Source organism: Oryzias latipes, chromosome 8 (assembly GCF_053564925.1).
Source record: "Oryzias latipes strain Hd-rR chromosome 8, Olatipes_Hd-rR_3.1".
NCBI lineage: Eukaryota > Metazoa > Chordata > Actinopteri > Beloniformes > Adrianichthyidae > Oryzias > Oryzias latipes.
The window spans coordinates 15,899,707-15,916,115 of record NC_136244.1 but is presented as its reverse complement, the minus strand read 5'-3'; the positions used below and the strand labels follow the sequence as shown (position 1 = coordinate 15,916,115).

Here is a 16,409-nt window from a genome sequence, read left to right as displayed (position 1 = left end):
CAGATGTGTTTGATAAAATTCAGCAATCAGCTATTGCACAGCTTGACTAAGAACTTTGTGTTCATGGTTCTTGGAATATTTTGGATAAATCAGTGCACTTTGTTTATGCAGTGAAAAAATGTGGGCACTAGAGGTTTTTCAAGGAGATACACTGTTGCAGGTAATATTTATTCCCAATTTTAGCCCACATAAATTGTCATAAAACTTATGAAAGCATAAAATTAAATGAATGTTCCCAAAAACAATACCTTTACAAAGATTTGTAAATGCTCAACTGCCATAGCATATCCATTTAAGCTTTGTTATAGTCTACACTCCCACTGTCTCCATGTTTTGCCTTAAAATTCAGATTTCTTAAAAATATTAAGCAGAATATAAGACAACGCTAGTTTAAAATAAACGTTATTAAGCAAAACTTATTGCTGAAGCACAATAGTTCACCAAATAAACAAATATTAGTTATAATTTCAAGTGTAATGTTTACAGGAATGGCTTTTACCTTACTAGTTGGTGTTGAACTACTTTCAAAGCTGTGACCAATGAGGAACAATTGGCACTAACTAGTTGAGCAGGAGCTGATGATTACCTATAAAGAGGAGATGAAAAGAGGGAGCTGTAGGACAGAGGGACTGCATGAAGTTGTAGCCTCTGGGAGGTTTTGTGTGTGGTCTCTGATAACAGCTATGGCTCCTGGCATAATTTTGTGGTATGTATTGTTGATGGAAAAATAATTCAAATGTATCAAAATTGTTTTATGATAATCACATTGCTTTATTTATAGGGTTTCTTGGGTTTTATTGTTTAAAAGTGGCACTGTTTCAACCAGTGGTAAGCATTCACATCTTATCAAATGTCAATGAGGGCACTGATTTAAAACTGATTTAGTTTTCTTCTCCTTGTATAGAGGCTTCCTATCGTCTTTCACAGCCTACAAGAAATCTTCTTCTTGATGATGATGACTCTCACCTGTCCTTTGATGAGGGAAATAAGGAAGCTGAGGAGATGAGTAATCCTAACTCAGATGTCTATGCCAGTTACAACATGCCCTCAAGAGAACCACTGAATGTGGGCCCAACTGGACAAAGCCTACCTGAGATGCAGAGCAGCATTCATTTAGAAAAGATGGTTAATGCTGGGTCAAAATACTGGAAGCCTAACCTTTTTAATCCAATTACATTTCCTTTAAACCATGGCATCCAGGTGGCTGATCAGACACAGTCCAAACTGCCAATTGTCCTTCCACAGTCAAATACGCTGAATACTTTTATGAATGTCAAACCTGTGCCTCCAAGACTGGGTGAAACCAGCAGTGCTGCCCAAATGACTAATTTAAAGCAAAGTCATCCTTCATCCTCTTGGTCTGTTTCATCTAGCTTGCAGTCTAGGCAACCTGTAACCCATGGTAGTGACAAAACTGTGTCATCTGTCCATTATCAGACTCCTGATAAAGGTTCCAGTCAAAGCAAGATGACTATTGGCAAGAGCCAAAGTCCGGACTTTGAGGGAGCTTCTAACTACAACATTGGATCTAGTCAGATGCAGCCCAAGCCAGCATATGTCCACTCTCAATCAAGTTTACCAGCTCTAAATTCAAGGACAGAGGACCTCCTAAGAAGAGGTGAAACCAGCAATGCCATCAACAGGATTGCCTCAAAGCCTGGCCAATCCTCTGCTTTGTCTGTGGTTTCTCCAAGCTTGCAGTCTAAACAACCTGTGACTTCTGTCAGTGACAAAACTGTGCCACCTGTCAAATACCTGAAGATCAGTTCCAGCAGAGGCAAAATTGGTTCAAGTCCACTCTTTGAGAGAGCTTCTAACTACAACGCTGGATCCAGTCATGCAGTTGCTCAGATGCAGCCCAAGCCAGTTGACTCTCAATCAAACCTACAAGATTATACAAGCAGAGAACTCATCCCTCCAAGCCAACGTGGAACAAGCCATCCCCTCCAAAAACCTCTACAGCCAAGCCACATCTCCATGATTCCTCCCAGGTACCAGTCTAAGATGCCTGTGACCTCTGGCAGTGACAGACCTGTGCCACCTGTCAAATACCAGAAACTCAGCTCCAGTCAAAGTGGAATTGGTTCAGGTAACTATAGCACAGACACTGGGTCAAATCTGTTGGTTGGTTTAACGCAGAAAAAGCAGTCTTTTGTCCTGGCCCAATCAAAGCCACTAGATGCGCCTACAAACCATGGATCATTCATTCAAAGTTTGAGTGGAACTGATTCTGGAAGCAAAATAACAGATTTTAAGCCGGACCATTCTTCAAATTCTTGGTCCATGGCTTCAAGCATTCCATTTGAAAAACCATTGGTCTTCAGAAGTGATCCAGCTGAATCACTGTCAAATTACCAAAGGCTTGACACTGGTTCCAGTCAGAGCAGAACCAATACAGGTAAAAGCTCAACTCTCTTCGAGGGAGCTCTTAACTACAACACTGATGCTGGAACCAGTTACATGGTTGATCCAAAATGGAACAAGCCAAATCTGATCGAACCCCACTCAGGGACCCAGGACACTTATGCAAACAAATTGGTGTCTCCAAGCTTGGACCAAAGTCCAAGTAAACATTACATACCAAGTCTTTTCTCCCAATCGCCACCCGTGGCACCATCTCACTTGGAAGTGAGACTACCTTTGAGTGGTGGACCAGAAGCAGTGATTTTGCCAAATAACCAGAAGTTTCAGTATGGCTCCAATCCAAGCAGAGGTGGTTCTGTTGAAATTCCAAATCTCTTAGCGGGACATGGTTTCTCTAACTCTGGCAATCGTGGAGCTTTATCTGCTCTTGACCCCAAACCCATGCCTGCTGAACTCCCTCAAAAATATGCATCCCTGGAACCAGGAAGTTGGTATGGTCAAAACAATGACATTCATGGATCACCAAAAGCGGACTTATTGCCACAGAAGCCCCCAAAGAAAACGTCTCTTCCAGAATCTCAAAGTTACAGCCAGAGTGACTTCATTGCTGGTGGGCCATCAACAGCTTTTGCCTCTCCAATGTGGGACACTACATTCCAAAGCACAGGAGCACAAACGAGTAAGGACTGGATGTTTCCCATTTCTGGTGTCCTCGACAGCTGGAACCTTGAGTTTCCACAAGTGAACTACCAGCCACAAAACTCTGTGGCCAAAATCAAGAAGGATCCCTTAAATGTTTCTAATCAACAACAAAGTGCTGTACCTGGAAAGAAGCGTATTATCCACTCAAAAAATGGCTACAAACGAGAAAGATTGGCGTTATCCAAAGCTGCTTATGATCCTAAATATAAAATCCCACCAGCTAAGGATACCATGGCAATGAACACTTTCAAAATGCAACCAAAATACCCCCAATCAGCATTTAAAGTATGAAGGTGACTTTGTTTTTTTTCTCTCTCTTGCAAGTGTGACTTGTTTGCATTCTTTCACATTTACCCTTCTCTTTTTTTTGCAGATCAACCTTTGCAATCCCCTTTAAAGAATAAAACTTGTTTTCTGTAATAAATGTTGTTCTCGTTGTGCAAACGGAAGCGGCAAAACAACACCTCGTACATGGGGAGTGCCTTTTGGGGAGTCTTGGACAATCTGTTAAACAATGCTACTATAAATGAGACCTAGAGGAGGGAAGTTAACAAAGATTAATCCTTGTGCTATCCTAGGAACTTGAACATTGGGAGTTGGGTCATCTAGACCAGTGTTTTTCAACCTTTTGTTGAGGCACGCACACTTTAAAACAATCCCGTGGCACACCAGCATTAAAAAGCAAAAACTCTCTGCATTGATCTACAGCCCCCCCCCCCCCCCCACTGCAATCTGACGTGCATTTGTGACAATTGTGGCAGAAAAAGCTGGAAGTTGCAGCTTTTTATTTTCTAAAATGAAAAAGTTAAACAGTTAAAAACTGTGTTCAAGCCGTTTAAAAAGGACTATGCCGAGGCGCTGTCACTTAAACCCAATGCATCATGGGAGATGTAGTGTGAAATCTGCCGCAAAAGGGCAGAAAGTCTCTGAGCTTCATTGTTTTGTTCCATGGTTTGATACCGGATTCCCTGGAAACTGGACACTGCTAAAGACGAGCTTTGGCTGATATTTTTGTTAGAACTGAGTGACTTTTTGAGCTAAATTGGAACAAGGAAGTTAAGACTTTAGCCACTTCTGATTGGTCAGACATGTGATAAAGTCTTCAAGAATGATAGGCGGAGACAGTTAAAGGGGTGGGACTTTTCCGCATACAGCTTTAGTTGCAGCTAAATCGCGGTACCGTCATTCTTATCAAAATGTCTTTAATAGAATCACAAAGAAAAAATAATTTTATGATCTTTTATATTCGTAACTACTGTACTAGTGTTTTATCAGGGCCTGTTTGGATGAACAAAGAGCTGATTTCCTGGAGATGGGAAATGTTAGAACAGTTAATGAGGGCAATTTCCCACGGCACACTGTTTAAAAAAAACACTGATCTAGACCCCGCAAACAATGCGCTGAACCTTTTTCTTCAATAATTTGTGATCTTCACTGGTGTCCATGGATTACATGAAATCTTTGCACCTTTATCCACCTTTGTCATGGTAGGGAGAACACGTCAATGTAAGGGTGGGGTCATGGGATAGCACAAGGGACAAAGCTAATTCTGCATTGATTTTCATTTCTGTTGGTCAATAAAAAGGAGTTCAGGTGAAATGGAATATTCAACAAATAGGTTAAACTCTAGCGTAATAAACTTTTTTTTTTTCAATGGAGCTATTTAAATTGAACCAAGGCCTGCACAATATACCGCAAATTTATCGTTATCGCGATATCAAGCTGTGCGATATGCATATCGCAAAAGTCATCACAAATCGCAATAAATGGTTACCTTAAATATGCTAAAACAATCTTATGGCAGCTTGAAGCATTTAACGAAGCATAAATCCATTTATGCATTTGACCAATCGGATGGACCCTTTTATGTTAAATGTTTGTATCCTACCTCGCCGAGGGTCATTTGAAGTATACATTTTAAACTGTTGCAGTCAAATGGGAATGATGCTTTTGGTTGTTTTGCTATTTGTTTATTTACTGCAAATTATATCGTTATCGCAATATTGATCACTCATATCGCATATCGCAAGTTTTCCTCATATCGTGCAGCCCTAATTGAACCATAAACTTTCATTTTTAAATTTGGAATCGGTACAGAAAGATAATAATGGATTGGATTTATCAGCGCTTTTCAAGTCACTCAAAGCGCTTACATTGTGTCCATTATTCATTCACTCCTCATTCATACTTGGTGACAGTAAGCTACTGTTGTAGCCACAGCTGCCCTGGGGCAGACTGACAGAGGCGTGGCTGCCATTTCACGCCTACGGCCCCTCTGACCATCACCGGGGCATTCATACATATTCACACACCAGTGGAGCCGCACTGGAGGCAAGGAGGGTGAAGTGTCTTGCCCAACGACAGTTGGCTGGGGGGAGTGGGGATCGAACCGCCGACCCTTTGATCATTGGACGACCCGCTCAACCGCCTGAGCCACTGCCGCCCAAGAAGACTATTTGGTTATAGTTTTTCAACCTATGAACAAACTGTTTGCCTTTTGTGTTCATTGTTTTTTTTGCATTCCATTGCAACTTTTTGTATAAACATTTTTAAATTTAAACTTAACTGAATCTGAACAATTCAAGTGTTTTTAACATTGTAGTTAAAGTGGTGAATGTATTTTTTAAATATTTTTTGGTAAAAGTGGCAGGAATAAATTGCCATTCATATTTACTCAAGATATTGGTGTTTTAGTAACTTTTCACAGCATGTTTATTCATAAATGTGACGCAAACCACAACACTTTATATTTCATTTCAAAGTGGATATGAATCATAAATGTAAACATTTGGTAAAAAGGAAAAGTTTGCTTATCCAGTTAGGGGTCTATATGAATTAAAGACATTTCCTCAAAATATTTCATTTCACAAACATTGATTAAAAGTTAAGTAGTCAGGGTAAGGTAACCACAAAAACAAATGAAAGTCATCTTTTAGCTAAAACATTTACCATGGTGCTGTAAATCTTTGGGGAAAAAAAAATCTTACATTTTTTGTTTGAAATATAAACGGCACAAGAGCAATGTTAGAAAATGATACGTTTATGCTGCCAGATGGAGAGAAAAAAAACACTTTGTGTTTAATATAGTTATGGGCTCCTGCTATTGAAATGTAATACTGGATTGGCCATCACTTGACATACAATGTGACTGACACACGTGCGCCATTACTTTACATTTAGTCTCACCGAGTGAAGAACTGAAGAGGTCCAAACAAGTACACAAAGAATCACAAAAGGGGTTGCAATGTTTTGCAATCAACTACTAAAACCATGACAACAAAATAAAAGGAATCAAGAGGAATAATCACAGGATAGTAATTGGATTTTCATAGACAGAAATCAGGATGGGAAGCGTGAAATGTGTGGGTAATAGCAAGTAGCATGGTAGTTTGGTTCATCGATGTATATATCTTTAATAAATGTTTGATGTTTTCTAATGTTTTATTTTCAGACGTATTTACAAGCAACCAGCACAGCACAAAAACGGATGGAACGAAAGCCTTGGACGTGCGTAATCTGTATGATCAACATGAATTTCCATCCCTTTTTGGGCTGTTTGGACATAAATACGTGCAAATGTCCTTTGCCTTTGCCTTAATAACATCAGCTCAGCTAGAATATGCAGTGCTCACCCTCTGCCCAGTGAGATAAACTGTACACTGAAGAGAGCATTTGGAGCTGTGCCAGACCATTAACAGGTAATATTACTCTGTTTTGCATCTGTGCTTAAGTTAAAAAAATATTTCTTGTATCAGCCAAAGATGCCAGCTGAGAGGAGAAGCCTTATTATTTTCAAAGGACTATGATGAAATCGTCTGTTTAAATGTAATTTCTGAATGCAATTGAGAGGTTTTTACCATGTGTGTAATGCAAAAATAATAAAAGATCATTTGTTGCTTCTAACTATTTATTTTCATTATGGTGGATTTTTACATGGTGTTGCTTACCTCATTTTATTTGCATGTGTGTTACAGGGAGTTTTTCTTACGCTCTTTGAGGTGATTTTAATAGGAAAAGAGCTTTGTTACTTCGCCTTGTGAAGTCTATCAGCAATTCAAGCTATTGAACTTCAACACTCCCCCTCCTTTCTGGGCTTGGGTGACAAGCATTTACAACCTCAGTTACATAGATTCTGGCACATGGGCAAAATCAAAAATCATCTTTATTTAAAAGCTGTTAATTTGACAGCAATGACCTGTAACACTAGAAGGCGCAGTTCTTGCACTGTTTACAGTTTAATCTTTAGAGATAGTAAATATTTAAATTTACTACGAGATTAAGAATTTTCCAAGCTTTAATTAGAGCTATGTTTTGTGAAAATTAGTTTAGGGAGCTAGCCTGATTTTTGTGGTTGATGCCTGCCTGTCCTAAACTGGACTTTACACACAAAAGCAGATGACCGTTGGTAATAAAATGCAATCCTGATGTTAATTCAATTAACATTAATTTGTAAAACCAAATGGGTGCAACATACCATTTTTCCCACTGTTTCATTTTTTATGTTAACTTTTTTTTTTACCACTTTGCTCAACCTTTACATTTACAGATCTTTTGAGACATGCGTTCATTGCAAAACAGAAATTACTTACAGCCAAAAAAAAAATATCTGGATTTTTTTTATTGAAAAATGTCAAATTAAAAGCAACTGTAAGGTACAAGTAACTTTATTTTCACTTTTATTTCATTTTTTTACATTTATGTCTTTTTTTCCCTTGCAAAGTACAAGTGAAGTTCACCTTTCACACCTGTTTAAAAAGAGGACTAATTGTTCAACCAGCACCAGCTGATGATAATCTGGTTAAGATATAAAGGGGAAAGAAAACATGTCTGAGTATACTCTCCCCAGCTCCTTGTCTAAAGCCACAGTGACTGAGGAGCATAGGGGTTTGCGTCTCAGTGTCCAGCCATGGCATTTGGTATTGTTTTGTGGTATGGCTTACCTTTTGTCTGAGGTTATAATTCAATAACATTTTTTGTCAAATGTATGTCAATTAATTAGTTTTTTCTTTTTTCCCTTTTTTTTGCAGGGTTTCCTGGATTTCTTTGCTGTTTAGGTACACCTGTGTTTCAGCTGGAAATGGTACTTATTTTTTTGTATATTTCACATTTCTTTCCTGTTCAACTCTAATGCTGTTTTTGTGTGTGTCCAGGGGCCCAATATCGACCTACGCATGCTGTAACTAATCTTATGGATGATCAACAAGAGGACCGCTTTAACTCCCTGTCTTTTGATGAGGGAAACTTGGATGAAGAGGCTTCAACTGACCAGCCAACTACAACTTTCTATGCTGGCTTCAACAAACCCTCAGTAAGAGAACCACTGCACTTGGTGCCATCTGGACAAAGATTCCCTGAATATCAAAATATTCCAAACTTGGCACTATTTAGTAGAGAGTCAAATCTTGTAGAGCCAATCACATTTCCTTTAAACCAAGGCAACCAGATTGGTCTGACCCCATCCAAGCCAGCTTTGGTCAAACCTCAGACAAACTCATTTGATGCCTACAGTGGCCCCAGTGGGACTGGCTCTGCTGGGATGTTGATGCACTTTAAGCCAAGCCACACTTCCTCCCTTTTGTCACTACTTCCTCCTAAAGTTCAATCAAAGCAACCTGCAGCTCCTGGAAGTGGTGAAATGGCAATGACCCCTGTTCATTACCAACAGCCCAACACTGTCTCCAGTCCAAGCAACTCTGGTTCAAATGAGAAGTTATTTGGGGAAGTCTTCAACTTTAATACAGGTGATGCTGGATCCTCATCTGCAAGTGACCCAACACCACAGCAAAACCTTCCCTACTATCCTTCAAAACCCTCTCAAAGTTACCCATCTCTGGATACTGGTAGGTGGTCTAGTGAGAGCAATGATGTTAATAGACCATCGATTGGAGATTGGATTCTACAAAGGAAACTCCCAATGAGGCACTTTTTAAATTCAGCTGAACCTCAAAGGTTTGGTCAAAGAAACTCAATTGATCTGGGATCCTCTGGCTATACCACTCCATGGAACACTGCTGATGAAGATTGGATGTTTTCCTTTTTTCCCAAGGTTTTTGACAACATGAACGTCGACTTTCCTCACTCAAGCTACCAGCCACAAAACTCTGCCAGTGTTCAGATGGACAAGGTTTCTAAGGTCTACCAACCTGCCAGAAGCTTAAAGCCTCTAAAAAAACGGATTGTCCACTCTAAAAATGGCTACAAGAGGGGAAGGTTTGTCACGTCTAAAACTGCTTACACTCCAGAATACCAAATGGCACCAATCAAGGATACCATGGTTTTGAAGCCCATTCAAAGACAACCAAGAAAATGGCCACAGAACATCAAACTCTAAGGAATGCTTACTGGAAACTTGTATCACCTGAAAAGTATTAATGCTCTTTACATTGGGCAATCTGTAAACAAATTATTTTGCAGGTTTGTTACTGAGGTTTCTTCTGGGAAGAATAAAACTATTTGCTCTACAAAAGCGATTTCTTCATTTGTGAAAGCATGGGTACTGAGCTTCATGCAATGGTGTTTTGTTGTAGAAACTTAATTAAAATGCTCCAAGATGAGCTGTCCCAACCGAAGTTACTTTAAATGATAAATGAGAGCTTCCTGCTTTAGTGGAGGAACTTGTTCCAACAATGTGCAAAACCTATGAAAGTAGAGTAGGTGGCTGCTGACCAACCTCTGAAGTGACTTTCAAACTGGTAACCCTAAACAAATCTAAAATTTTTGTTTGGGGAATTAAAAGTAAGTGGCTAAAATCAGATCTAAGAGTGGCCTCGAAAGCACAAGTAATAACTGGTCAGTTTCAATCTACTAAACTTGTGGGAAATGTATTTTAAAATTGTCAAGAATTCACATTTTCTTAAACATGCAGCTACTTTCACTATCATCCAGCAGGGTAGAACAGATGGCAATTCTTGAATAACTTTCCTTAACTTGAAATGCAAAAAAGACTATTGGGTAAAACACCCTCAGTGCAAAGTTGCTTCAAACTGAAGTATTGAAGTTTGCCACTATGAACAGTGCAAGTACAGCCACATCACACATTTTTGCTAATTTAACTTTAAACTTTAAATTTTGAGTAACTTTACATTAATGAAAAGATGTGTGGTATTTTAGGACTAAAAGAAACACATTTACTTTAGAAGCAGTCCGCTATTGGCAACTTAATCTAAAGAGGATAATCAAATATAAATGATATGCCCTAAGTGTTCTAAGGGGTTGTAGTTTAAAGATATTTGAGGGGGAAAAAGAATCTATCAGCAGGATGGACAGATGGTGGGAATACTTGTCTGTTTGGCAAGTTGGTAAACTCTTCTGCTGGTGGCAAAGTAAAAATATTAAACCTTTTAGCATTGCTACTTTATTCATAGCATGGTGATTCATGGTGATTGATTTCCGGAGAAAAACACCACAATACACACTGGTGAGCATTCAGGGCTCGGACATTGAGGTAGTGGACAGTTTTAAGTACCTGGGTGTTCACCTCAACAAGAAACTGGACTGGACTCACAACACAGATGCCCTGTATAAGAAGGGCCAAAGTCGCCTCCATCTTCTGAGGAGACTGAGGTCCTTTGGAGTGTGCAGGCCTCTCTTAAGGACTTTTTATGATTCTGTGTTAGCCTCTGTCATCCACTACCCCGTGGCCTGTTGGGGAGCAGGCAGCACGGACCGGGACAGGAAGAGACTTAACAAGCTGGTCAGGAGGGCCAGTTCTGTCCTGGGCTGTCCACTGGACTTTGTGGAGGAAGTGGGTGAAGGGAGCATGTTGGCCAAGCTAACATCCATCATGGTCAACACCTCTCACCCACTACATCAGACAGTGGAGGCACTGAACAGCTCCTTCAGTTGCAGACTCCCCCCCCCCCCATGCAGGAAGGAACGGTTCTGCAAGTCATTCATCCCAACAGCTGTAAGATTGTACAATGCCACAGTTTAAATATGCATGTACCAATCGTTTATCATACATCCATAGCCCATCTGTATATTCTGTGTTTTTACTTTATTTATTTAATTTTATTATTACGCATAACGTACGTTATGTCATAATAGTGTACATAAGTTATTACTTTTTCTATTTTTGCACATTTTGTATTTGTATTTTTGCACATTTTGAACACCCTTCATTCTTTTGCACATTGCTCTCATTCTTCTCTGCTTTTTGAACTGCAGCAGCAAACCATGTTGGGATGAATGACAAGTTAATGAAATTCTGTTTCTCATCTCAGAACTGGTAATGTTCTGGTTCCACACCTGTTTAAAATGACCACTAACTGTGCAGAAGCAGCAGCTGATGATAGTTTGTGAAGGAACAAGCAGTAAGGGTATAAAAGGGAAGTGGAGAGCCAAGGCATTAAGACAGTTTCTTTTTAACAGCACATGTTTGGTATAATTGTCTGAAGCTGTAGTGATTGAGGAGTCCAGGGGGTTGCTTCTCAGTGACCAGCCATGGTGTTCTGTCTTATTTTGTGGTATGTTGTTTTTTTTTTTTAACTTTTACTTTTAATTTTAAAAAGAAATGTTTATTTGTGTTTTTTTTCTTTACAGGGTTTCCTGGATTTCTATACTGTCAAAATGCCTCTATGTTTCAGCTGGAAATGGTATGTCCTTTTTTAATCATTCCTATTCTTGAATTTCTAATTTTATATATAATTTTTTTTTTAAGGGTTTCCATATCGGCCTGCCTATTCCACAACAAACCTCCTGATGGATGAAGATGATGCCCATGACTCATTAAGCTTTGATGACATAAACAAAGGGCACTCAAAGTCACCAACATCAGTTTTATATTTTAGTTTTGATGGTCAATATACTCAACCTGGAAAACTACCGGAGATTCAAAGTATTCCAAATGTTGAGAACATTCTCAATGGTATTTCCAGAAAGTGGGATTCAAACCTCTTTGAACCAATCACATTTCCTTTAAAGCCTGGTAATCCAGTTGTTGATTTGACACTGACCAAGCCAGCTGTGGTCAAGCCTCAGGGAAGCCCATTGGATGCATTCAGTGGCATGAAGCCAGCCCCTATAAGCCTTGTTGGAACTGGATCTTATGACCCTCTGGCAAACCTTAAGCCAAGCCACACTTCAACCTCTTGGTCTATGGCTTCTCCTGGACTTCTGTCGAAGCAACCTGCAAATCCTGGCAGTGAAGAAATACCCCTGTCACCTTTTCAGTACCGCTATGTCTCTAATAGCTCCAGTCAAAAAAGGATTGGTTCAAGTACAATTCCAAGCCTGTTTGAGGGAGCGTCTGGCCGTCACACTGTGGATGCAAGCTCACCTGGAAGTGGTAAACCTCAACCTCGTCCTTCAATGTTTAACCCTTCTCCAAACTATGTGTCCTTTGACACTGGCAGCCATTTTGGTCAGCAGAATGACTTTATCGGGCAAGACACTGTGAACTCAGTTTTACAAAGGAAGCTCCCAATGAAAAATCCTTTAGATTCTGATCATCAAAGTGGCCAGCGCAACTTCATTGATGCTGGACCACCCACTGATCATGCATCTACAATGTGGAAAACTCCATTTGATGGCACAGAAAACCAAGTAAGCAACGAGTGGATGATCCCCTTCTTCAAAATGGTTGACAACTGGAACTTTGACTTTCCTCAAATGGACTTTAAGCCCCAAAAGTCCGTGAGCAGCTCAAAGAAAAGCAAAATTTACCAACCAGTTAACAGTATGAGGCCTCAAAAACGCATCATCAACTCCAAAAATGCCTACAAAAGGGGAAGGTTTGTTTTATCCAAAACAACTTACACTCCAGATCATCAGATGCAACAAATCAAGGATGCCACAGTATTGAGGTCTTCTAAAAGACCAACACAAAGTGTCAAACTCTAAGGAACACTTGAAGGTAATGACAAATCTTTGTGCAGCTTTAAACTTTTTCACTGATGCAGCTAAACATTGTCTCTTTCAGGTTCCAACTTTGAAGTGGTGCTCTTTGAAATAAATTGTTTTGTACAAACCTGCTTCTTGTCTTTTAATACCACACTCCATTTAAACTTATTTTTAAACAGATGTTGCATGGTCTTAAAAGTTGGCCTAGACCCTATAACCCTAAAAGCTCAACTCTTATTGAAATGGTTAGCAGAAGTGGTGATAATAACTGAACTTAGAAAAGGGGAGGGGGGGGGGCAAGGCTTCTCAATGTTCAACCTCAAGCTTGAGGCAGTCCTTAATCTGCCTATGAAAACTTCCTTTGGTCTCAGGTATGTTGAAATGGTTAAAGATGAGAAATATCCCTGCTTTATCACATTTTTAATATGCAAGGGAACGAACTACAGTAAAATGCATGGGCATGCTCTACCAACATGGGGGTTTTTGTAATACATCTGCACTTGAGCATAATTTTCTAACATTAGATGTCTTGTATTAAAAAAAAAAAAACACGAATGCCTTTTGTTTTTTTTGCTCTGTGCTGAAAACGGATGCAATGTGGGAGAAATTATGCCCATTTCAGTTTTTAAAAATGAATCTTTTAAAGACTTTTTCCAATGAAATTTGTTTTAACCTGTAGCCTTTTTCTTATGGACAAAGATTTAAAACTGCATTAAGAATTCATTCAAATCCAGATGAGACTGGGGGAGAGGGGCTGCCATTTAAATAAAACCTGACAAAACTGAACTGGGTGTTCCAAAGTCTTACTCCTCTGCTTTATGATGCAGAAAAATGTATACATTAACCCCTTCATTTTGCTCATCTGACCAGGCATCTGGTTCAAAACTGTGGCTGGATAATGTAACATTCTTAAACCGGGGGTTCTGACAAGTTGTGTATTTGTTTAAACCCCTTTTGTAACTTAGGGGGTTAAGGGCATAGAAAAAGGGGAGTTAAGGAAATCTGGAGGATGGAGGTGGGTGGGGGATACAGTTATTAAGCAACAAGACGCTGGAGGATTATTACTGTCTGGTGTAAATGTTAGTCAAAAGGGGCGGGGCCTGCCTACACATACTCAAGTGTTACAAACATATGTTGGCTCCAAAAATCTTCACATACATTCATGTCAACATTTACTCAGCACAACTACAGTTCACATGTGTATATACCCCCATTTATAAAATACTTAAGAGTTGCAGCCTTAACAACCAAACCAAATCATGTTTTTGCTGTTGTTCAAAGGGACAATAAGAGAAATATTAACATTTTGGTGGAAATGTTTTTTAAATAAGACTTGACTTTGGACCCTTGGATCAGAAGTCTGTGTTAATTCTTCTTTTTGTGATTTTTGATTAAATTTTGCAACTCAGGGCGGTTCCGCCACCTACTGGATGGGAGTGCATAACAGGAACTTGAAAAGTTATCACACCTGTTAGCAATGACAACTAATTTTTCTCTGAGTACCTGTTGGTAATTGGCCCAGCTGAATAACAAGTATGAAGCATATATAAAGAGAAGCTACAGGATGGTCAGTTAAGAGACAGAGTTTTTGCTCTGGTCCAGATTCTGTCTGCTTGGTTGGAGCTGAGGTATCGTGGAGTACAAGGTGTCTTCTCAGCTAACAGCCATGGCTTTTGTACTAATTTTGCGGTATGGATCATCTTAAGCTTAACTATTTCATTTAGTCATTTTGATTATAGTTTAATGTTTTTGACTTTTGCCTGCAGGGTTTCCTGGACCTGTTTGCTGTTTACCAATGGTATTGGTGTATCAGATGCCACAGGTAACATTATCATCTTTAATAATTTGATTCTTACTATTAAAATGAAATGGGAGTATCCTGCTTTTTATCCAACACCTCCTGCCCTTGCAGGTTCTGGTTGGCTGAATTTAATTCCAGAGGTGGTTTATTGTGTGCTGCACTGGCATTTTATGTTGCAGAGTTTTACTGCCTGTGGTTAAAGTGTTTTCCTTTTCAAATAGGGGGTGAATATAGGCTCCAAGCTGCCTCCAGAAACCTGGTTAACCATGTGGACGACTTCCCCAACTCCCTCTCCTTCGATGAGGGTACGGAAGAAGTTTCAAAACGTAAGCCGTCCAGCCACTTCTACACGAGCTTCAGCAAACCTTCAGTGACACAGCCACAGAACTTAGCTGTTACTGGACAAAGCCCTCCCAACAAGCTTGGTGCTCCCAAAGAAAAAGCTGTTGCTGGTGAGTCAATGAAATGGGAGTCGAAGCATAACGAGCCAATTTCATTTCCCTCACGCCAAGACAACAAGGTCAGTTTGGTTCCAGCTGCTATCCAGTATCAGTTGACTCCACTGGATGCTTTTACAAACAGAAAACCGGTTTCTCATGATTTTGCTGGGACAATTGATCCACGTAAAAAGGTCCCAAGCAAAGTTTTTACATCTCTCTCTATGGTGCCACCTCATTCTCAGTCCTGGCCGGCTGAGAGCCAAACTCGTGGCAAAGTGGGTGTGTCAACTCCAAGTTTCCCAAAGGTTGGTCTTGGCTCCAGTTCAAGCAGAGGTGGCTCCAATAAAACTCCAATGCTTCAAGAAGGAGCTTTTCATTACGACTCTGGAAATGCTGGGGTTTCACCTGACCGTAATCTAAAACAGGAACGTCCTCTCCTGTACCCCTCTGCACACGCTAAACTTCAAGATGATGACTCTGTTGGTGCTAAAGATTATGGCCAGTCTGACAACTTTGCAATGTGGGCTCTGCCTTCATATTGGAAACCTTCAACTGTTTCTGTCCCACTGTGGAAACCTTCATTTCAAAGCACATTGGCCAAAGATCGGATGATGGGTTCTCCCTTTTCTGGTGCTGGTAGACTGAGCCGCTGGCCGCAAAACTTGGTGACCAGCAACCAGAAAATTAAGGTTCTTGAGAGGGTCAGCCAGCCAGCTCTTCAAAGTTTGCCCAAGAAACGCATCGTCCACACCAAAAACGGGCACAGGAGAGCAAGGGTTCTCCTCACCAAGACTGCCTATACTCCAGAATATGAAGCGTCAGAGATGATGGATGCCATGGAAAGGCCAGCACAAGACTCTTGGGGCAAACATTAAAGGTAAAAATTTAAGTCTTAATCTTGAGTAAATTTGGTAAATCTCATTACCCTTAATTTCTATATTTTCAGGTTCTGACAAACCAGTACATGCAAAGAAATAAAACTTTTTTTTTAAATATCAGTTGTGTAAATGGGTGCCTTTTATTGAATCTACTTTGCTAAAATGACATTTGTTGTTTTCTTCTGGGTTTCCACCAATTGCATTTATAGCCTATTGACCCTCCAGCTGTCCATCAAAATGTAAATGTATGCCTTACCTTGGCACTGAAATCCTTGTTTCCCGAAACCCCTGTAAGAAAAGGTACATTATACATTCTCTCAACTGAGATTCTTAATGATTAAATTTTTCTAAATTGAGCAGAAATGGGATAAATCGTTGTCTTGT

At 39.9% G+C, this 16,409-nt stretch overlaps 2 protein-coding genes and 3 long non-coding RNA genes across 7 annotated transcripts in view; 4 read left to right on the top strand and 1 right to left on the bottom strand.

Annotated features, from left to right (window-relative positions):
- prkcab (protein kinase C, alpha, b) overlaps positions 1-16,409 on the bottom strand; it is a 111,389-nt gene that overhangs the window by 94,654 nt on the left and 326 nt on the right. For all 3 annotated transcript variants that reach the window (XM_011478214.4, XM_004071449.5, XM_078951581.1), the window contains exon 2: positions 16,282-16,313. In XM_011478214.4, the coding sequence (XP_011476516.1) occupies positions 16,282-16,313 (32 nt within the window). The remainder of the gene's footprint in view (positions 1-16,281; positions 16,314-16,409) is intronic.
- On the top strand, positions 569-3,490 carry LOC101160909 (uncharacterized). Its single transcript, XR_013657764.1, has 4 exons — positions 569-706; positions 782-828; positions 905-3,359; positions 3,440-3,490. It is a non-coding gene; the product is annotated as an uncharacterized LOC101160909 (long non-coding RNA).
- LOC101160239 (uncharacterized) lies at positions 7,855-9,532 on the top strand. The gene is made up of 3 exons (XR_013657762.1): positions 7,855-7,995; positions 8,094-8,146; positions 8,217-9,532. It is a non-coding gene; the product is annotated as an uncharacterized LOC101160239 (long non-coding RNA).
- On the top strand, positions 11,347-13,033 carry LOC101160660 (uncharacterized). Its single transcript, XR_013657763.1, has 4 exons — positions 11,347-11,531; positions 11,608-11,660; positions 11,726-12,919; positions 12,986-13,033. It is a non-coding gene; the product is annotated as an uncharacterized LOC101160660 (long non-coding RNA).
- LOC101159993 (uncharacterized) lies at positions 14,439-16,145 on the top strand. The gene is made up of 4 exons (XM_004071450.5): positions 14,439-14,595; positions 14,673-14,728; positions 14,929-16,024; positions 16,094-16,145. The coding sequence occupies exons 1-3, from the start codon at positions 14,573-14,575 to the stop codon at positions 16,020-16,022; spliced, it is 1,173 nt and encodes a 390-aa protein (XP_004071498.1). The 5' UTR covers positions 14,439-14,572; the 3' UTR covers positions 16,023-16,024; positions 16,094-16,145.

Coding starts and splice junctions, on each gene's coding strand:
- LOC101159993 (XM_004071450.5), top strand. CDS start 14,573: ATGGCTTTTGTACTAATTTTGCG. Junction 14,596..14,672: donor GCTTTTGTACTAATTTTGCG/GTATGGATCATC, acceptor TTTTGCCTGCAG/GGTTTCCTGGACCTGTTTGC. Junction 14,729..14,928: donor TGGTGTATCAGATGCCACAG/GTAACATTATCA, acceptor CTTTTCAAATAG/GGGGTGAATATAGGCTCCAA.